General features: G+C 37.5%; 1 protein-coding gene across 12 annotated transcripts in view; it reads left to right on the top strand.

Annotated features, from left to right (window-relative positions):
- The window catches only part of CHD9 (chromodomain helicase DNA binding protein 9), a 71935-nt gene that overhangs the window by 16844 nt on the left and 37121 nt on the right, over positions 1 to 17970 (top strand). For 9 of the 12 annotated variants that reach the window (XM_081923967.1, XM_081923969.1, XM_081923965.1 and 6 more), the window contains one exon: positions 11198 to 11535. In XM_081923967.1, the coding sequence (XP_081780093.1) occupies positions 11198 to 11535 (338 nt within the window). Of the gene's footprint in view, positions 1 to 8839; positions 9220 to 9332; positions 9578 to 11197; positions 11536 to 17970 lie in introns of those variants that run through there. The other 3 variants (XM_081923961.1, XM_081923971.1, XM_081923963.1) reach the window with 2 other exon arrangements.

The raw sequence follows: 17970 nt of genomic DNA, 5'->3' as shown, positions 1-17970 counted from the left end.
AGCAAATATGGTGTAATTTATAGTAGTGAGCATAAAACATCCCTTTGATTTCAAATCTATTATTAATAGTGACTGCTATTTGAGCATAAACTTTCCAAGAGAGTATGCTTTTTGACATTTTGGCATGACCAAATACTAGTGTAATATATTCTTTATATTTCATTTGTCTATTTCCTTTTGGGCTGTAAAATACTTTTTTTCTCATGTGTTAAGCATAGCATGAATCTAGGAGAATGCATCTTTCTTTTCTTTGAAGACAGGTGTTGCTTAGCAGTAGTTAACTACATAACAGTTAGGTCGCAGAGGTACTTGATGCTGTCAAATCATTAAGTCTTTAAGGTCACAATGATTAATATGGTAGAATGTCTAGGGAACATAAATGATATTGCTCATGAGCCCTAAATATGAGATCACCAAGCATTCAAAATTCTGCACAATGGGTGACAAGATAATCATTTGTATGAACTGAAGAGATATGTCAAACACTAATTATTATGCTGGCCATCCTAATCTTCAATTTAAGATAACTCACAGGCCATTTATTTTCATTTATAAATTTGTAAACCACTTCACACCCTGAAGCCACTGACCATTTTTAGTAGCCAGCTAAGCATCAAGACTTAAGACGCCTGCCTAATTTCAGCTGGTAATTGATTCTAGAGGTCTAGAGTTGTAACACAAAAGCGCAGTTTGGGGTGAACATCTGGGGCATGCAGAATTCTCAACCATGCCCCTTCTGAGGAGTGCATTGGCTGGGCAGGGATATATGGGACGAGGCCATCCCTTAGGTAACCTGGCCTCAAGTTCTTGACCTTCAAAAGTTTTATGTGAACCCCAGAAACATGCACACCAGCTTTGTGAGGTCATGTTTAACTCTCTTTGCACTTACCAGATGGCTCCTGCTGTGTCCATTCCATTCCCTGGCTGTTTTTGTCCCAAAACTTCATCCCTAAGCTTTTTGACCTTGCTGATATTTTGCATTTCCACATACTGGTAAACTTTCTGCTAATGTCAGGTGAACTGCGTTTTGCTGATTATGTTCTGGGGATAGCGCGTAAACCAAATTTCATATAGTCAAAACAGATTGTGTTCAATGGCAGGTGGGATTGGCAAAGTCTTTTTTCCTGGATGCCCGCCCCCTTTTAAAATGTTTTTATTTTTTATAGCCAAGCATGTATAGATGAATCCGCATGAGTAAATGTGTGTAAGTTGCAAGTTACCTGTATTATTAAAAAGATAATATCTAGAGTGCAGCTGAAGCATCTGCTCTTAGGGACAATCATGAGGTATCGTCTTTTCAGAATACCTCAATGGGAGCCAAATGAAGCAAGCATCTCAAAGTAACATTGAGATTTGTGATAAGGGCTGAATGAAACCAGCTGAGCTGAACGATAGTGTATTTTATCGTCGTCAGGGCAATCCTGGTGTAGGATATCCTCCACTACCAGTGCTGCCCTGAGAAAGAAAAATGCTGAATGAGTATGTGTCTACTGAAACAATCCCCCACCCCCGTTCTGACTGCTTGCTTGCATGTTTGGAGACTGCTCATCCATCCCCCTTCTCTACTGAGCATGTGGATTGTTGTGTGTGTGACATGTGGCAGTTTAGGTGTGGCCAATCCTCACTGCATTCCTCAGGCCCAAAAAAGTTAGTGCACCTGAGTTAAACCCATGATTTAGTTGCTTACATCCTAAATAGTTTTACTTTCCCACCTGCACACATATACAGTGGTACTTCAGGTTACAGACGCTTCAGGTTACAGACTCCGCTAACCCAGAAATAGTACCTCGGGTTAAGAACTTTGCTTCAGGATGAGAACAGAAATCATGCGGCGGCAGCACGGCGGCAGCAGCTGGAGGCCCCATTAGCTAAAGTGGTGCTTCAGGTTAAGAACGGACCTCCGGAACGAATTAAGTACGTAACCAGAGGTACCACTGTATCTACATTTGTTTATGTTTTACCTGAAAGACAAGAAAAGGCAACTCTTCCAAAAGCTTCCCTGGATGTAATTCTTAATTGTCAGTGCTGACCAGGTGAGTGGTTATTTTAGAAGTTTTGAGTTGCAGAGCTTGCTGTTCCTAGAATGTCTGTTAGGAAGTACACCATTAGGAGAGGTGAAATCAGTGTTTTGCCAGTAACCCCATCAGCTTTGAAAATAAACTATTAGCCTGCAAAAAAAACAAAAAAAACACCAAGGTACTCTGCCTGCTAGAGGACAGAGTGAGTAGTGGAGAGCCCTGCTGGGTTCAGAGGAAGGAACTTCCCTTCTCTAGTAGCCCTTTTGGTTTCTGTGCTTGGTGCAGAAGAGAGATGAAGTATTTCATTCACTTGCATGGAGTTCTGTGCACTCACCTGTATGCTATTTCTTTTCAGCTATGACTCCCAAGCTAGTGCTCAAATGCAAAGCTAAAGCTGGTGAAGGCTGCTAGTGAAGCAAATTTTAGCATGAGAGAAATGAAAATGTGGTAACACTGACATTGCTTGAAATATTACTGACTTGGTGCTTTTAGACGTTGGCTTATGTTATTAAGCTCTGATGAAAAATTAAGCAAGATAAATTTCCAGTTATGTGGATGCATCTATGGATGCTACAAAATGACATGGATATGTAAATGAGACCTTATGAAGAAGGTTGATGGGTGCTACGATGGTTAATAGGTGTCAGTTAAAAGTCAGAAATTGCTAACAATATTTTGAAAGTTATAAATGCAGGTGCAAGTTTCAAAAAAGCCTACAGTTTTTCATAAGCTGCACCTAAAATGTCAACACCTAATTTTTCTCATTAATATCAGTGCAGAGAGGGAGATAACATTTGCTAAATATGTTAAGAAATCAGTGACATTTAATTTGTCCTCTTTTATTATTCAAAATAATAAAATTGCTCCATGGCACCATGTACTGTTGCCCATTTTTTTATTTGTTGCTTTAAATTTCGGCCTGCACAAATTAAATCCTGCATATAATAATGTAACATACTTAAAAGCAAGCAGATACAAATTCTTCCTATTAATGTTCTTTACAAATTCTTTTGGTACATGGGGTATGGACAAATTTCTAAGTTGTCAGGTCAGCTTTTGCATTGTAACTATATTACAAAAATGTTTTATCCATTTTTATTAATATAATGTTTCTAAAGTCACAAAGTAGACCTTGGTGGTTGGTTGTTGTCTTTCTTGTCAATTCTTTGTTAGTATGAGTCCTCCGTGTCCTGGATTTGCATGGAATGACTGCCAGCAGTGAAATACGATCCTAGCTATTACTTGGTGTACTGCACTGCACAGGCTGCCTAGCACTCTGCCAGGAAACTATGTAACAGAAAGCAGAGTTGTTAACAGTAGCTTTCATCCTATTGGCCTCCTCCATGCATACTCAAAGCAGAGTACAAACAGGAAGTGGATTCCAGGAAGGGGAGGGTAGGCTGGAATTTGTGGATCACTCCAGTATATAAGGAGGATGTGGGTAGGATCAAAGCCAAACTAAACTGTATGTTTAATTTTTCTGGAGCTGGAAGATATTAAACACTGTACTCAGATCTTTTGCAAAGTTTAAGATTTAAAATAATCCAGTAAAAAATAATACTTAGAAACAGCTGTAAAATAAATTTCAGTACCTATAGCACTCATTTTGGGGATCATGATAAATCATGGTTTACTGTAATGGGAACAAGCCACAATGAGTCTTAGGCACACCTGTGTTTTGGTCCCCTTTCATCTAAATCACCTTTATAACCCATGGTTTGAAGTTGATTTGTTAGAAACAAACCAAAGTTAAGATTAATCACAGTTCATCAATGACAAGCTGAAAATAATTGGGGGGGGAATAAATGTAAAAGCTTCCAATATCCTCATGGATATATTGGAGCAATAGAAGAGAGGGGGGAATACACAAGCTCAAGGTTCACTGTAGCTCGTTTCAACAACAAAAAATCCAGTTTATTCAACCAACTCACAATCACATGTCTCTTACTTAGGAAATTAGAACTGATTCTTGTCCTTTCTTCCTGTTAATATTTCTGAGAAGTGAAACTTACTGAAGTGTTCCAAAATGCATAGCTTATGTTATATGAAGGAATATAACAGAAGTTTTCAAACCGTGGTTTGTTGAAAGGTGGAACAAACTCAATTTCTGCACTTGACCCTAAAATTGATTTTTTTCCTCTTCTGGCAATATCAAGGCTCTTTTGACCAAGCCCAGATTAACAAGCATGCTAACAAGGCCCTGGTTTAGAGCCTGTAATTTTCATAATATGGTGCTGATGTGAACTGAGATTTTCACCTCTTGCTGCTCTCAAGTCCAAATGCAGAAGCAGGTTGAATGCCAAACTTGACTTGAGGGTAAAGTAAATTTAACATTCAATTTTTAAGAAATTTGTGGTTACAAAAACAGGCACATCCATCACATTAGAGAGGCCAGATTGCAGTTTATAAAATATCACATTTTATCATATGTGCTCTGATTTTCAAACATAAAATAAGTGGTCCAAGACCCCAGCAATGTTCAATTGGTCTGCAGAGGGAAAATTAAAGAACTACTTGTATCTAGTATATAACATACATATATGACTTAATGTTTCTTCCAAAATAAATTTAACAGAGCCAATAAGAGGAAAAACAAAGCTTTATATTATGATCGCAATCCAAAATTCACTCATAAAGGAGTAAGTCTCATTAAATTAAGTAGGATTTGCTTCTGAATAAAGAGGCTTGTGATTGCACTGCATGTGTTTAATTATATTGCAAATTTATCGAGAAAGCTGTGAAATAATATAAAATACATATTTTGAGTATAGGTAGGATAATCAAGATATTTGCTTGCATATACTTGCATATACAAAAATGAGTTCACTTTCATGTGTTACAAGGAATTGGAATCAACCCATTAAAGTTCCCAGCTAGTAGGAGATTGGATCAGGCTCTCTTCCATGATCTTATAGGTAGATAGGCTCATTTGTGAGAAGATGTAGTGAAGATATACCAGGTTTAAGCCCAAGTTTTTATTGTACCAGGAAGGTAGGTGGAAGTCAGTGCCATTAACTATAAGTTTGCCTATCTGGCATACGATTCCAGTTAAAAGATGGGCAGCTATGTTTTACATTAACTTAGTAGTAACAAAAGCATTGGCAGTGAATGAAATCTATTCTTCAGATAAGTGTCCAGTGGTACCTCTGGTTACGAACGCTTCAGGTTACAAGCTCCCCTAACCCCAGAAGTAGTTGCTTCTGGTTGCGAACTTTGCCCAAGGATGTGAATGGAAATCGTGCGCCAGAGGCATGCACACAGCAGGAGGTCCCAGGATAAGAACAGTTTCAGCTTAAGAACGGACCTCAAGAACGAATTAAGTTCATAACCAGATGTACCACTGTATAGCCTTCTTATTAGGTTTGCCTAAGGAAGGGCAGGATATATATTTAATAAATATATATAATAAATAAATATGGTAAAATTTGATCTTGAATATAGCATCCACTTGTAAGTCAAGGGTGTGCTTTAGATCCATGGGTATCTGATTCCCCAGGGAGAGTGCTAGAGAGAGAGAAAGGGTTCCTAGACTGTAGGACCACATCGTTCCAGATTTGTTTTTTTGTTTTTCCTCCTCATTCCAAAACCTTTTTCCAGAACTGAGGTCACCACTTGTAGATGTGGAATGCTGGAAATCAGAATATTTAGAATGCTGGAAATCAGAATATTTCATATTTACCCTACTTGTGGCTTCATAATATTTATTTGTTTGATACTTTTATTCTACTATGTAGTCCTAAAAGCTGCTTAAAAATATTTGCACAATACAATTACATTCAAAAAGATTTGCACAGATATTAAATTATGCCAGGTTTTTTTGTCCTCATTCTTGGTCTTCTCTGGTGTCTGAGGGTGTCCACTTAGGACCTCTGAGGTTAGTGAGTCTGAGCAGACGGATCTTACTCAGTGAATGTTGAAGCCAACTGTGCTGGAAGTTAGCTGTTCACATGCAACAGCTCTTACTGAGCACCTCTGAGGCAAGGGAGTGAGGCTGAGTTGCTGGAAGTCACTTAGCCCATTATGAAAGAAAGAGCTCCCACTGAGGACTTCTGAAGGCAAGTCTTGATAATAATGTAAGAACTGTGTCCATCCTGGTGCAGGCAGGAAATACACAGGCAGGATATGAGGCAGCAGCCCTTTCCTATATGGGTTCCCCTATCTGGTGTTCAAATTATATCATAGAATCTTAGAATTGGAAGGGACCCCAGGGTCATCTAGTCTAACCCCTGCAATGCAGGAATATCAGCTAAAGCATCCATAACAGATGGCCATCCAACCTCTGCTTAAAAACCTCCAAAGAAGGAGAGTCCACAGCCTCCTGAGGGAGACGGTTCCACTATCAAAAAGCTCTTACTGTCAGAAAGTTTTTCTGTATGTTTAGTTGGAATCTCCTTTCTTGTAACTTGAAACCATTGGTTTGAGTCCTACCTTCCAGAGCAGGAGAAAACAAGCTTGTTCCATGTGGCAGGCCTTTAGATGTTTGAAGATGGCTATCATATCTCCTCTCGGTCTCCTCTTCTCCAGGCTAAAGATACCTAGCTCCTTCAACAATTCCTCATAAGGCTTGACCCTTGATCATCCTAGTTGCCTTCCTATGCATATGTTCCAGCTTGTCAACTTCCTTCTTAAATTGTGGCTCCCAGAACTGGACACAGTATTCCAGGTGTGGTCTGACCAAGGCAGAATAGAGTGGTACTATTACTTCCCTTGTCTAGTTTCAAGAATGAAAACAGAACAAGCGGGGGCGGGGGGGGATAAACCATGAAAAAACTTATTTAAAGAGATTAGCAGACCAAATAATAGAAGGCCAATAAAATAATTTTTAAAGCTTGGTTCCTTTTTTGTGAACAGCACCGAGTTTGCTTTTGTCACAGAAAAGCAGGATATAAATGTCAAAATAAGTAAATCAAATTTGAGTAGCAGATAAACCACAAGTTTATTGAACAGTACTGTTTTGGAACATGAACATTTTATATAGTCTACTTTCCAATTAAAGCATGATCTTTCTGAAACAATTTGTAGTCCTAAAATAGCATATTAAACATAATTTGCAATCATACAACACAGAAAAAATACAATAGAACATTGATAAAAAATATAACAGCATCTAGTTCTCATCATTTAATATAGATATGAAACAGTAGAGAAAGTTGGAGCCATAAGAAAGTACCCTTAATACCTGCTTAATTCCATTGGTGTTTTAACCTGTACTGATAGATCTAAAAGAATCTGCAGGAAAATTTCCTTTTGACCTTCAAAAGAAGATCATCAACCAAGACTACTAAAGCAATCTCTGTCCCATGGCCAAGCTAGAAACTACAGTGATGTCATTTTCAAAAACATTGGTATTAATATTTTATTGGAAAGGTTTCAATTATAAAGTAATAAAGTGATGCAAAGAAAAATGAAAAGAAAGAAAAGGCACAAAAATGTGTAGAATATATATATATAAGCAAAAACATCCTCACCCATACGTTCTTTTCAGCAAGTACCTGCTTGAGACACCAGCTCAAAGACTGAATTGTAGGATCCAAAATCAAATGATTATTAGTACATTAAAACTATTTTTGAGACTCATTATTGTGTGTAGCACCTTGACATCTGGTTGTGATCTTTAGGTGCTTGACCCATGAGTAGGGTTAGGTATTTTCCAATCCATTTATCAGTGAACTAATTTCACTGGACACATTTCTTCACCATTCTGGGACAATCTTCTGCCATGCACACTTAAGTCGTCTCCCCTGCTCTCTTAGCTCTTTTTGTCGCCCAATAAATCAAGGCATGCAGCCCTGCTATGACATAGAGAAATTTCATGGTGCTGCTGTATTTATGCCCAAGGTCAGTCTTCATTGCAGAGGCGAGTAAGGCCAACTGCACAGAAGTTTATTAAATCTCTCAGAATTTTGGAAAACAATTAGATCTATAGGTCTCCAGGGATAGGCAAACCTAGCTCACTTCCCACTCGGGGACCACAAATTCTGTGTGGCCTTGGTATCTAATCATTGTCTACAAGTCAGGTGTGAAGTATATTCCTTCTGTGAATGATATGGTCACATTTTCAAAACAGATACAGTTTTCATCAGATTGAATAAAGCTGTGTATTAATAACTTTGACTTTTATAAAGATTAATACTTCTTAAACTTATATTTTCAGTCTGTTACCCATTTCATGGGTTTTGACCATTTCCTCTCTTTATAATATTTAAGGCTGACCTCCTCCTCCTTCTGCAACTATTACAGAATTATTATTATTATTATTATTATTATTATTATTATTATTATTAACATTACTTTTTGTGGTGTGGACTTCAAAAATATGTGAATAGTATGGATTTTGATCAGTAAGGTCTTACCTACCTGTTTTGTCCAAATACTGTAGATACATTACAGAAAGGGAAGGAGATTAAAGGAATGTAAAGCAGGCATGGCTCAAAATAGCTTTTGCACAAACACCTCTGTACTGTCCTGCTAAAATATCAAGTGTTCACGTGGAAAAAAATGATGCTTGTCATTTTGTAACAGTAAATATCTTATATGGTCCTTGTGCTTCTGGTCTTCAAATATTTTTGCTCTGTGGACCTAGTACTGTATTATAAAGCTGAAGGAGGGATGCTTTGAAATGGGTGTCAGATTTCGGTGTGTTACTTGAGTGTGGTGTGGAATACATAGGTATTATTTTCAACTACTGTAGCAGCTGGAAGAGTAAGAGTTAACTACTGTACCACATGTAGGAAAGAACAGTCTATTGAGGGTTAAATTACAGAGTCTAATGGAATAATAACTGGTAGCACCATCTGCTGGCCTACTTCCGCAGAAGGAGTCAGTATTTTTAACGACATCTCTAATATTCATGCTGATGCATTTTGATGCTTTGTGCATTCATTTCTTTCTGTGTTTTGTTGGAATCTGGCTATCTGCTTACAGCTATTGTTGAAATTCTGCCGTTCCATGGAGGTTGACGGTTTCTCATACGGTAGATAAACAGAGGACTCTTGCTTGTCAAGGAAGGAATATGTTGATAATTCACAATGTGTATTTGTGGAAGGTTGTGTCTATCCTGGCTTTCGGCTTACTAAATAGGCCATTTAGCAATCTTCTTTCAATGCTTTTCTCTTGAGCACCACCTCGGGTGGTGAAAAATCAGAGGGCAAGCCTTTGTCTAATGCCAAAAATGTCTTCAGTGAAGAGGCCAAGAGGAAGGGTAAGTGAAAGCTTGAATGAGTGGGAGGAGGAGGGGTTCTTTGGGCTAAAAGGCTAATGGGATTGAATAACCTTCCTTATTACTGGCTGCTGCTGCGGGAGTCGTGCTGCATCGCCATCTTGAGCTTGTTGCTGTTTTCTCGAGTCTTGGTGATTTGTTGTAGCCTGCAGGCCTTGAGGTGGCATTTTACTTAGCTATCATAAACCCTGCTTTCTTCTTCGTGCTGCAGCACTGCTGTTAAGCTTTGATGAGGCACGTATAGAAAAATGTATCCAGTAAAGCGAACTGGATCTGGCCTGAATATGTGTTTGGAAATTCCTGGCTTTCCCCTATGCTGTAGTCAGAGGCACATTTATGGGTGAGAACATAGCAGAATTGTTATCTGCTTTTTTTGTCTGTTTGGATAGGAAATTCTTTCCATTCCTTACGTTTGTTTTTTTTAAAAGCTGTCCTCCGTCAGATCTTCGAGAGGCTGCTATAATTATTTGTGCTAGAAACAGGAATTTCAGTGTGCGTACATTTAGAAACAACAACCAAACAAAGGAGCTGTTTAACTGTTTCCTGTGATCAGTTCTACATGAATTTCTAAACAAAGGGTATTTTTTGTAACTAATTGACTGAAATTGTTTTAGCATTATATGCCTAGTTTACCTGTGAAAGCTAATTCGGCTTAAATATATTGCATCTGAATGTTGAACATTGTATTATGTACAGATTTTGTTATGACGTTAACTTTTATGTTATGTAAGTTTTTATAAATTTGCTTTTGCTTCATCAGTATGTTGTTTCTGTCTGGCTAGACATTCAAGATTTGTAAAACAGTATTTTTTATGTATAAACATTCTCTTTATATGGGAGTTGTATAGAACTATTTGGCTTATCCTGAATATTTTTTGCCATAAATAAAATGTTTTATGACATTTAAAATACAACTTAAATGGTCACAAAAATTGGTAACTGTATGATGAAAATTCTTTTAAATTATGTTTATATTTTTATTCACACTGGTGAAGGGTGAGTAGGCTGTGAATGTAGATTAATTTTCAACTGAAGTGAGATAGCGCAGAAAATATGGAAGTAAAAAAGAAGGTAAACAGTAAAATGGAGAATGTGAATAAATGCAGTTGGAACAGGAGTTGTATTATGGCCCACCCTCATCAGTGCATGAAAACTGTAAATTGGACCCTCCCCAGGCACAAATGCTAATTTAGTGGACACCCCCCTTTATTTTTTACAAGGTTGTGAAAAATTCAGCCTATGAAAATCTTATGGATAGAGAATTTTCACACTAGACAAAAGTTTTTAGAATTTAGAAGTTACAATTTTTAAAGATTTATAACTTCAAACTACACCATTTTTACCTTTTACTTTTCTATAGTACAGCTGCCAGCTCTATTAAAATGAGAGAAAAAACTTAGAATACTTCTTTGAGTTTAATATTTAGATGTCTGTTTCCCAAGCCCCCTTTTATTGCACATGCAAAGACCTGGTCTAATACACAGTAATGTAGTAATTTTACTATAACTTAAAGCTACAGTATCCCCTCGATTTTTTTCTAAATATTGGCTGTGACAAAGAATGTCACAAAGAATGCAGATAAAAAGTTGGATAGCTCCCCCCATACCCACTCAGGAATACTATAGCTTTAACAGATGGTGTTTTTATACTGACTTCTGTATGATTTTATGATAGAATTAAAATGTTTTATTTTTATTGCATTTGCATGAATTATCTAACTATATTATATGTGATTAGGGCTTCAATCTGCAGCATACTTATTAGTAAGCCTTAAAGAACACAGTAGATCTTATTTTAAGTATACATGTGTAGGACTGTGCTGCATGACTGCAGTTAGACTATGGAATAAGCACTGGGACTATCTCCTGAGTAAACATGTATAAGCCTGCACTGCAAATGTACAGTATAAGACAACACATTTGTTTTAGAAGAATAACGTATATATATTTTTTTCTTGCAGCCTCCTTCCTCCAAGAAAACAGATGGTTCTGGGACATATGCTAAGTTGCAGAATACCCAGGTGAAATCTATGTCTGAGAAAAAACAGAAAAAAAAGGTGGAATCTGAAAGTAAGCAGGAGAAAGCTAATCGCATAATATCGGAGGCAATAGCAAAAGCAAAAGAGAGAGGGGAGCGAAACATTCCACGAGTAATGAGTCCAGAAAACTTCCCAAGTGTTTCAGCAGAAGGAAGAGAGGAAAAGAAGGGCAGGAAAGTTAAATCAAAACCAAAAGACAAAGAAAGCAAAAAACCCAAAACTGGCTCTTCATCCAAAACTAAAGAGAGAGCAAAAATTGGGTAAGTGGGCTAACATTCTGTTGTCTGACAGTTTGGCATCCCAACCATAGCCAACGTTTATGTGGAACTTGATTTCAGCAGGGCTTATATACAATAAAACATGCATAATATTGCAACCTGGGGGTATTTGAAAGAGTTGAGATAACACAGAGAGGTTTTTTTTTTTACAAGGGTTGAGGAAGTAGTTAGATAAGTTCTATTTTTTTTATAAAGAAAAAACTTCTTGTGAGAGTCTAGTTTTTCCTGGGTCATTGTATATCATTGCATGAAAGCAAAATGCCCCAGGAACTCTTAAGCTACTGCAGAAAGTTTTGGAACTGCTAAATGTAGATGGCATATCTGCTGCTGATTTTTAGTCCAGTTCCAGTCCTTATCCTTAATATGAGAGATAATACAATATTTGATGTATTCATTCTTAAGTGAAGTTTGCATGAAGCAGAATCCTAGGCTCTGTGGTATTTGCAGTCTCTGCAGCTCAGACTGGGCAGGAAGATAGCCTGCCAACAATTTATTTCAGGTCCCATTTGTTTTCATATATAATATCCTAGCCTTAATCAAAACCAATTTTGGGCTGGCTGGCTTTGTATATAATATGCAGGATGTCTCTGTGTGCGTCCCTTACTGCTAAGAGCTTTTGTTACTACAGTATGTTGAATTCAGTTGTTAGAACTAGGGTATTCTAATATAGTGTATTAACTTAAAACTTTCTCTTATATAATAATTGTGCTGTGGGATAATTTTGTAAGCATTTTGGCCATGTGTTATGATCAAGTGCTATAGTTCTTAGCATTTCTCATAGCAGTATTCTCATAGCAGTATTCTTTGGCTTCTACACCAAATATGTATTGTCCTTTGCAGTCCTTTTCCCATTGCTGTTGTGCACCTATGTGTGTGTGCAAATATAGATATGTACTGTATAATGTATTTGGGTTTTGTGGGTTTACTTGCACAGCTTGGAATGACTGTTGATCCAAAACTTTTAAACAATCAGATGGGTTGATGCTTGTCTTCTCCCTGGGACCTGCAGGGTTCCATTTCATCAGTGCTTGTGTTCAAAATGGAAATGAGGATGCTACATAAACTCTTGGAATGAGGGGCCACAATGTCATTGATGGGTTTCATCCTCTGATCAAGCTTCCACGTTTGAGTGCTTATGTATTTTTTGCATTGACTGAAATGTCATATAGCAGAAGTGGACAGATATGCTTTCCATCTGGTATGAATTCTGCAGTCCTTTCATTTACATTCGTTTTCAACAGACATAGCTGTGTGTTTTTTGTAAACTACACTGAAAGAAAGAATATAGTGAAATAATTTTTTAACCAAATAGATTTAAATTTGAAGTGTTTATAATATTATGTATGTTTTTAAAGAAAAACAACATTGAGCATTGAATATTATTTTAGAATAGTGAAAGCTTTTTAATATATACTTTGTTGCATAGTTCTACACAGGCTATCCTTAGGCAGAGTAATATTTCTGACTTTTAACAGAAAAATACTTATTCTTACTATTTAGTGTGTATCTAAGTATATTGAGTTGTATCCAACTAAATCACACTCAGGTAGTACCCCTGAAAGCATTAGACTTGATTTAGCCATGACTTGAACTCATCATGTTGTCTTCAAAATTGTACATACTAATACAATGTCAGGAAGAATGAAAGCCTAGACATTTTTATTGGTTGTGGAATATCCAGTGTATAGTCCTGCCTTTGTCTTCTTCCATTCTACTTGTATATATTTTGTCATATTTCTTATTTTGCCTGGATTAGCCTTCGTATCTGCTTTTATCAAGCACATCCCTCTTATTTAAGAAGCAGTTTATTTATACAGTGCCATCTATGTACATGGTACTTTTCAAAGAACAGGTTTGACAGATAACACCCCCAAAGGGCTTATACTTTAAAAATAGATAAAAGGGAAATGGAGGCAGGGTAAACAGGGAAAATATGTAACTATTTGGGTTAGACTTTGTTAAAGGACATAAGATAGTATGCCTAAATTCTTTGTCATGACCCACTTATGCAGCAAAGCTTTCCTTTAACTAATTTGAAGTCCCTTAACTGTATCTTCATTGCATTTCCAGAACCCACTAAACTTCGCCAACACATAGCTGTTGCCACATAGTTCTCTCCATTCACTTATAAATTGTTGATCTAATGCAGATTGGAAGCTTTTCCTTCCATTTTGTATTAACCACTGTTTTAGCATTTCATCTTAATTTGGACAAAGCGGCTTACTAAAACCAACTTCAAACTTTTATCTATGAAGCAGAATTATTTTCAATACATTTATTTTATAAGCCTCAACTTCATCCAAAAATGTATTTCAGGGTGGTATGCATTGAATTTAAAATTTACAAATACAATATAAAATGTAACCAATAATCCATCAAAATTTAAAGTAATAAAAGCTATCTAGTTGGCTAAAAAATACTATATTTAAAAATGCCTGGGGAAATAGAAATGTTTTCACCTGACATTGGAAAGAAAGCAGCATCTGTGCCAGGCATCCTCCTTTAGGAAGGCATTCCACACAGGGTAAAAATAAAGGGCCTCTTCTGATTATCTTAATGCATCTGTAGGTTGGTTCCAGAGGAGCCCCTCCTTCAAATATTTGCATCCCAAGTTGTTTAGGGCTTTAAAGGTAAGTACCAGTACCTTTAATTGGGTTTTGTAGTGAATATGGAAGAAATAAGAGTTCCTTTAGAAATGATTTAACTTGCCTCTGCATAAATCAACCAGAACCCTAGTAGCCAAATTTTGTTATAGTTGAAGTGTCTGAACTGTGTTCAAGGACAGCCCTACATATAATGCATTACAGTAATCAAACCTAGAATTTACCAGAGCATGGATCAGCATGGTCAGACTGTCTTAGTCTAGGAAAGACCAAAGCAGATGAACTTATCACATTTTAGGATTTGGACAAAACACCAATCTGTGGTTAATTGAAAATAGGAGTAAAAGCTTCTGATAGCATCCTCATTACTACACCAGTAGGGGAGAGTACATACCACTCAGGGTCATTCCACTATGTTATGTGTGAATGAGACCTAATTGCTGTGTAGGACTTAGCACAATGTTGCTAATTTGGTAAATATTTACAAGTTGTCAGGGGTGGCTGGTTCATGAGGGGAAAAGGGGCAGTTCCCCACCAAAAGCAGCCATTGTGCCACAGCAGACCCTGGTTCTCTCCTAATCCCAGAGCTTCAGTTCACTCTTCCTCTCCACTTCTCTCACATCCTTATTGTTCACTCTCTGCCTGTCTTCCAGCTTGGAGTCTGCATTACTATGACACAGGCAGGCCTGCCCACACACCTCTCCAGAAAAAAAAGGGAGAAATGGTAACTTATTTCAAAATTTCCTATAGGAGAATCTTGTTCCATTGAAACACCTAGTCATTCAGGACAATTATTTACTGCAATTTGTATGAAGTGATTTGTTCCAGACTGATGCCTGCACCCAATTCACTGCAAGAACTTCATATCATTTCCCTCACCAGAGTGGTGTCCCTAGACCAATCAGAATTTAGTTAGGATGCTTTCAGCCAATCATGTTTTTGCTGCAGTACTGTTCTGAGAGAGAAGCTTAGATAACACATCATTTTGGAGACTGGACTGAAGTAGCAGAAGGAACAGGCAGATTGTGTTGTGTTGTGTTGGTGGAAAGCAGAGGCAGAGAACTACTACAAGATAGGAGGAGTGCACTTTCTGTTGAATAGAAAGTTCTCCCCCTACACCTTTGTTTCTTCTTTTCCCCCTTCTAATTCTTAGACTTGCTCTCTCTTCACCCTACTTCATCCTCACTGTTCCTTCCCACTCCTAGACTCTTCCCCTACTTCAATCTCTCTCCTTCTCTTCCAGCCCCCTTAAACTCTGTTGTGTTTTTGTCTCTATTCCAAGTGTGCTCTATTGTGGCATTCACCTTTATCAGCTGTTTGCCCTACCTTTTGCTCCATCAGCCGCCATGAGTAGTTGTATGAACAGAGAGAAATTAAAGATAATACTAGAATGGGAGATTGAAGTGTGGAGTATGACTGTGTCTGCTTCAAGCAAGTCATCCTTATCATCACACACACAGAGAGAGAAAGAGAGAGAGAGGTTTTTCTTCACTGTGACTACAAGGAGAGTGAAAGACACTCCTTACTCAATATATAGTCTTAGTCAAACTGTGCGGTGTTGCGGCAGATGCTTCATTGTGAGGTTGAGATAGCAAACATTAGTGAGCAGCCTCATAGGCCTAACAACTTAGCTGAAAGTAATTTCAGGGCAGATAACCCAATGACATGCTGGGACAAATACAGGAATTAGAAGGGTATTTAGTCAAGCTGGCCATATGACCCGGAAAGCTGTCTGTGGACAAACGCTGGCTCCCTCGGCTTCAAAGTGAAATGAGCGCTGCAACCCCATAGTCGCCTTTGACTGGTCTTAACCATCCAGGGGTCCTTTACCTTTTTTTACCCTTACTTCAGTGATGTAGGCCATTGAGGAGGAGGAGCTCTCCTTGTCCCCAGAACTCATAAAACCTTTGTTGCCAAAGACCTTGTAGAGAACAAAACTGATTTACTAAGTTTCCAAAAGAAAATATTGATAGTGTGCAGGTCCCCACTCCATAATACTCATGTCTATAGTTATAATTTGTGTTGCTGTGGGGAAAAGTATGTATTCCACATGTCTAAGGCGCCACAAAAAACAAGATTCTTTATGTATTCTGATTTATTTATTTATTTATTGAATTTCATTTACACCTTTCCTCCCCAAATGAGCTTGGGGCAGCAGTCACCAATGTGGTAATACAATACAAAATTCAATAAAATCACTTTTAAAAGGTGTAAAAACATTTTTTTTAAATGTGCTTCAAATGTATGGCATAATCATAAACACTTGTGTTTTCTGAAACAAGAAGCATGCTTTCTGTTGTTTTTGGATGCACTGCTAACACATTTGCAAAGCTAAGCAGGAACCATTTGTTGAGATTCTTGTATTTCAGGGCATTAGACTAGATGACCCTTAGGGTACATTCCAACTCTACAGTTCTATGATTTTATTTGGCCAAGCAAACATAATCCTGAAGGAGGCATGCCTGCTGCCCACCAGAGAAAGCCAAATGTCTCTTAAGAGAATTTTTGCCACCTACAGTTTGGTCACATCCACACCATACATTTTGTTCATTCATTCTTATGTTCAATTTATGTTCCACCCAGGGGAACAAACACATCTATAATTATAACAATTTTAAAGCATTCTAAAAATAATTTAAAGTATTCCCTCAATCAGTGATTTCAGCATTGCCAAGAACAGTATCTTTCAGCCATCAAATGCCTGGGAAATAGGAATATTTTTAAATACCGGTACCACATCCACCTGAATGTGAGGTAAACAGTGAGGGCATTCCACGAACAGAGAATCACCATTGAAGAGACCCTGTTGGGTCAGCACCAACTTGACAGCTTCCACTTTTAGTTGTTACCCCTACACAGCCTACCTAATATTTACTGCTTCTGATGTACAGCCTTAACATATTCATGATTAACCCTAAAAAAGATGTGTAATAGTGTAGTTAAAATCAACAGTAACTGTGAAGGGAAATGTTAGTACTAATGGCTTATCATAGGCAATGTCCTATGCTGTGTTGTCCTTAATGAAGCATACCTCTAGACATTGGTTTGGACTTTATGGTCTTCAGGTACATTTCAGAATTATGAGTCATAAAGTTGGCAAGATGAATCATGTGCAAGGTCTGGCTGCAGCAGTTGTGTAATGAGAAAAGGGAAAATTTCTTTTTAAATGGGGGTTGGGGAGTACAGAGGATGATGGGGATATCTGCTGTTTCGTGCATATTTTCAAGTTGGGGTTGTTTACTGCTTATTTGTTTGCTTTGTTAGTTAATGGATTTTGTGGTATGATTATTAATGCATCTTAGTGTGAGTACTGATTTTTACAGTTTATTATTTATATGCATGCTTTGGAAAGAGTGGGTGGGTGTTCAAATGCTAGGCTTTTGAGTTGTTCTTTATAATGTTTTGATTTGATGTTCAGTAGCAGTGATGTCCAAAATATTTTTCTCCTGACGAACCTTGCCTGGCTCAGGATAGGAGTTATTGAGTGAATTCATCAAAGGCTAGGAACAAACATAAATGTTCTGTATGTAGTCATTGTACTACTAATTGTCCTTTTAAAAATAATTATAAAATATCCTGCAATCTGAGTTTATATACTGTGGATATGAATTCAAGCGGAGGTAGAGAAGCAAGGTGGTCTTAATGTGTCATGTTGCACATTTAAATTTTGGGTTTATGAGTTGCATAATTTTACAGTAGTAAGTTGGTGACATTAGCAAACAATTTTCTTCAAGGCTTTTATGATCACATTAATCACAGATCCAATTAGGTTTTCCATGGCTTTTGCCTAGAGTTGTCATACATCTGCTATGAT

The sequence above is a fragment of the Podarcis melisellensis genome (genome assembly GCF_964234715.1).
Source record: "Podarcis melisellensis genome assembly, chromosome: 8".
Taxonomy (NCBI): domain Eukaryota; kingdom Metazoa; phylum Chordata; class Lepidosauria; order Squamata; family Lacertidae; genus Podarcis; species Podarcis melisellensis.
Note: the sequence above shows the minus strand (reverse complement) of the source record. Positions and strands in the feature narration are given on the sequence as shown.